Source organism: Pollachius pollachius, assembly GCF_949987615.1.
Source record: "Pollachius pollachius genome assembly, contig: scaffold_243, whole genome shotgun sequence".
Lineage (NCBI taxonomy): Eukaryota > Metazoa > Chordata > Actinopteri > Gadiformes > Gadidae > Pollachius > Pollachius pollachius.
The window spans coordinates 13788-17403 of NW_027641301.1; the positions used below are offsets into that span (position 1 = coordinate 13788).

Genomic DNA, 3616 nt, shown 5'->3' on the forward strand with positions numbered 1-3616 from the left:
CGCTTCAAACATAACGGTAGGTTTTTTTATTTGTTTATTTATAGTTATAGCCCTCTCAATTCCACTTACATTTAATTGTAAATATTTTTTTGTAAAATCTGTAATAATTGTCTTACTTTGCTAGTTTATTTAATTGACTGTGATAAAGTTAAATCAACACGTGTGCGGATCGTTTTTTCAACGATGAACTCAAATGGAGTCCGCATTCTTTCCGCTTCTTACGCCTATTTATTTTTTATTTTCCAGACAACTAAATGAGGACCATGGACTCCGATAACAGCCGTGTGTCAAGACCCGCTTCCCCCGACGTGGAGCGCATCTTCCTGGCGGCAATGAAGAAAACGGTGCACGGTTTCTCGGGCGCGGTGTCCTCCACGCAGGGCGACTCCTCCCACGACATCGCCGCCGACCTGCGTAGCCTCTCGAGCAACGACGATGACGACACGCTGTCCCTCAAGATGCTCTCCAAGAAGGACCGCAAGCTGCTCTCCGAGAACGAGCTGCAGTCCATCCGCCTGAAGATCAACAGCCGCGAGCGGAAGAGGATGCACGACCTCAACGTGGCCATGGACGGCCTGCGCGAGGTCATGCCCTACGCGCACGGGCCCTCCGTGCGCAAACTCTCCAAGATCGCCACGCTACTGCTGGCGCGAAACTACATCCTGATGCTGAGCAGCTCGCTGGAGGAGATGAAGCGGTTGGTGAGCGAGATCTACGGCAGCAGCGGCGGCGGCGGAGGTCACCACCACCACGGGGGGTTCCATCCGTCCGCGTGCGGCGGGAGCATGGCGCACGGCGCCCCGCTGCCCGGCCACCCAACGGTTTCACACGCCTCGCACCCGGCGGTGCATCACGCGCTGTTGCCCCCCGCGGTGTCCAGCGCGTCGCTGTCGGCGCCGAGCATCTCCGCCGTGACGTCTGTCAGGCCGCACCACGGACTCCTCAAGGCGCCCGTGGCCAGCGCGGGCCCGCTGGGCAGCAGCTTCCATCACTGGGGCATGAGCGCGGGCGGCATGCCGTGCCCGTGCAGCATGTGTCAGGTCCCCCCGCCTCCCCCGCACGTGGCCATGAGTCTGTCGAGGCTGACGAGCGACTCCAAATAAAACTCTCAGACTGTGAAATTAACTTTTTTATGGTAGCACTGCGTGCTCCAAAACAACAACAACCACAACAACAACAAAACTCTTCCAATATCATGACTTTTATTTATATGAGTTAATGAATTGAATATTTAATTGGTCAGCAAAATTGATTTTATTTAACACTGCAATTAGGGTTATTGGCACTAACTTATCATGCCTAATATGCTAAGTCGTTTCTCTGGTGTTAACAGGTGTTTTCATCTGCAAAACTCTCTTCATGTTATTAATTGAAATTCTGGTGATCCACTTTTTTTTTTTTCCTTTTATTTCGTTTTTTTTTCACTAGCTTCCGTTTAGTTTGCCTTTCCATGCTCTGGGTCGACCCGAAGACGGAAAACGGAAAGAGGCTACTTGTAGAGTGTACATATGTAGATTGATATTGGTGTTTACCAGATATTTTATAATATTAATGGCTACTGTAAATGTTGTCTTGGGATGCCCCCCTCCCCCCACACCCCCATCCTAAATGTACAGCCTGTCCCAAGTGAGTGACACCTAGAGGCACCTGCTTTACCCCATTAGTCCTTACCGTCACTGCCAGGCCCACGGGCCTCTCTCCTCGCGCTTGGTCTCTCTTCCGTCATGTGTCCGTCGAGCATGCCATTCAGAATGACCACTTGTTTATTTTTTTATATAAAAAAAGTGTTAAATGATAAAAAATGATATTTATTTACTTATTTTGGCTGGAATTTTGCGATGAAAATGTGATGTTGGGATTTGAAATGTAAATTAATAATAAAAAAAATACTTAAATGTTCATCTTCTTGTGATTTGCCTTACTCGCTATAGGCTGTGTATGAGAACACGTAATGTTTGGGTATTATTATTTAGATTTTAGAAAACAATACAATAGAATAAAACACAATATAACTTTATTTATGATATAGTCAGCTCGCCAGCCTGAGATGAAAACATAAAAATCACACAATAAAAAATTAAGAACTGGATAACTAAATAGAACTGTCGCAAATTAAAAGGCTAAAATATCAAATCAAACCAACTGAACGTTTGTGTTGTCAACTATGTGACTGGGCTATTTCGATTAACTGACAAATACCCCGTAATTTGTTTAACTGTTCTCAAACAACCGTTTTCCCCCTACAATTTAAATCAGTTTATTGCAACATAAAATCACTTCTGAAACAGATATTATTTTTTTATAGCACATAAGGCAGCAGGCCATTCGGAAACAGCCATCTTAAGTAGTCAATGTACCAAACAAAATTCCAAAGTAACCAAAAGCATCTGTCTGCCAGTCCTCTCAATTTTGATGTTGTATTCTAATCTCAGGATTAAATGGATGCAAGGCATCTGATATGAACTACGGATGTACTCACAATGATCAACCATTCGGCTACAATTTGAAAACAGCACAAATGTAATTAAAGGATCGATCTTCATCCACATTTTTCCTTCGACATTCCTCATCCCCTTCAATATTCCTATTTATATGAGTAGGCCTAACGTTAAATTGTGATTTGCTCCACACAAAAAAGTAACAATCTTTCTTCACAAAAGGTGACTTTAACTGTTTGGCACGGAGCTTGATTTGTCTGCGCGTTTCGCCCGCAAACCCCCCGGCTGTCACGTTGAAGCTTGTTGGAATTATTTAGGCACGAGTCCAATTGGACCTTTTGCCTTATGATGAGCTGAAACACACACACACACACACACACACACACACACACACACACACACACACACACACACACACACACACACACACACACACACACACACAACACACACACACACACATACACACGCACGCTCATGTGTATACACGCACGCACGAACACACACACACACACACACACACACACACACACACACACACATACACACACACACGCTCTAAACACTCCAAGAAAAACGGTCAGATATAATTCAGAACTTTTGATAATAATTTATTTCATTCTGAATGACAGTAAAGGCACTTATTTACCCAGAAAGATTGGATTCCCGAACTTCAGAATATGCGGTCAAACAGACCCTAACACATACGCATGAATTCTGTTTGGAGAAATAAGAATAAATGAATATCATCCAGTATACATTATGAAAAACTAGCAGCTGCATAGCAGACTGCGCATGCTGTTGCAATGTTTTCGAAAAGGCTTTTGAAGTATGGACTAAAGCTGACTTCTGAATATTCATACAGGCATTTGTTTATTTGCCCCTTTATTACAATGAAATTATTCAAATGACGTGAACAGATATAACCAAAAGTCCTTCAAGCTTTGTAGGGCATTTGTGATGAAGGAAATAACGAAAGGAGAACGAAATGATAGCAACTAATATGAAAGCTCTAGGCCTATATACCAGGGATACTGTTACATTATCCCTCAGTTAAGGCCTGAATTCAATGGACGCTACATTGAACTGATTTAAGTTACAAGCTAAAATTGAACTAATAAACATACAGATCAATGTAAAAATATTTTATTTGATCAATAAATTCAATTTTCGAATAT

At 43.3% G+C, this 3616-nt stretch overlaps 1 protein-coding gene across 1 annotated transcript; it reads left to right on the forward strand.

Moving 5' to 3' along the window:
• Positions 1 to 254: 254 nt before the first annotated feature.
• olig2 (oligodendrocyte lineage transcription factor 2) lies at positions 255 to 1103 on the forward strand (the record flags this gene model as incomplete). Its single annotated transcript, XM_079759314.1, has 1 exon — positions 255 to 1103. The coding sequence occupies one exon, from the start codon at positions 255 to 257 to the stop codon at positions 1101 to 1103; it is 849 nt and encodes a 282-aa protein (XP_079615440.1).
• Between the last annotated feature and the right edge of the window lie 2513 nt (positions 1104 to 3616).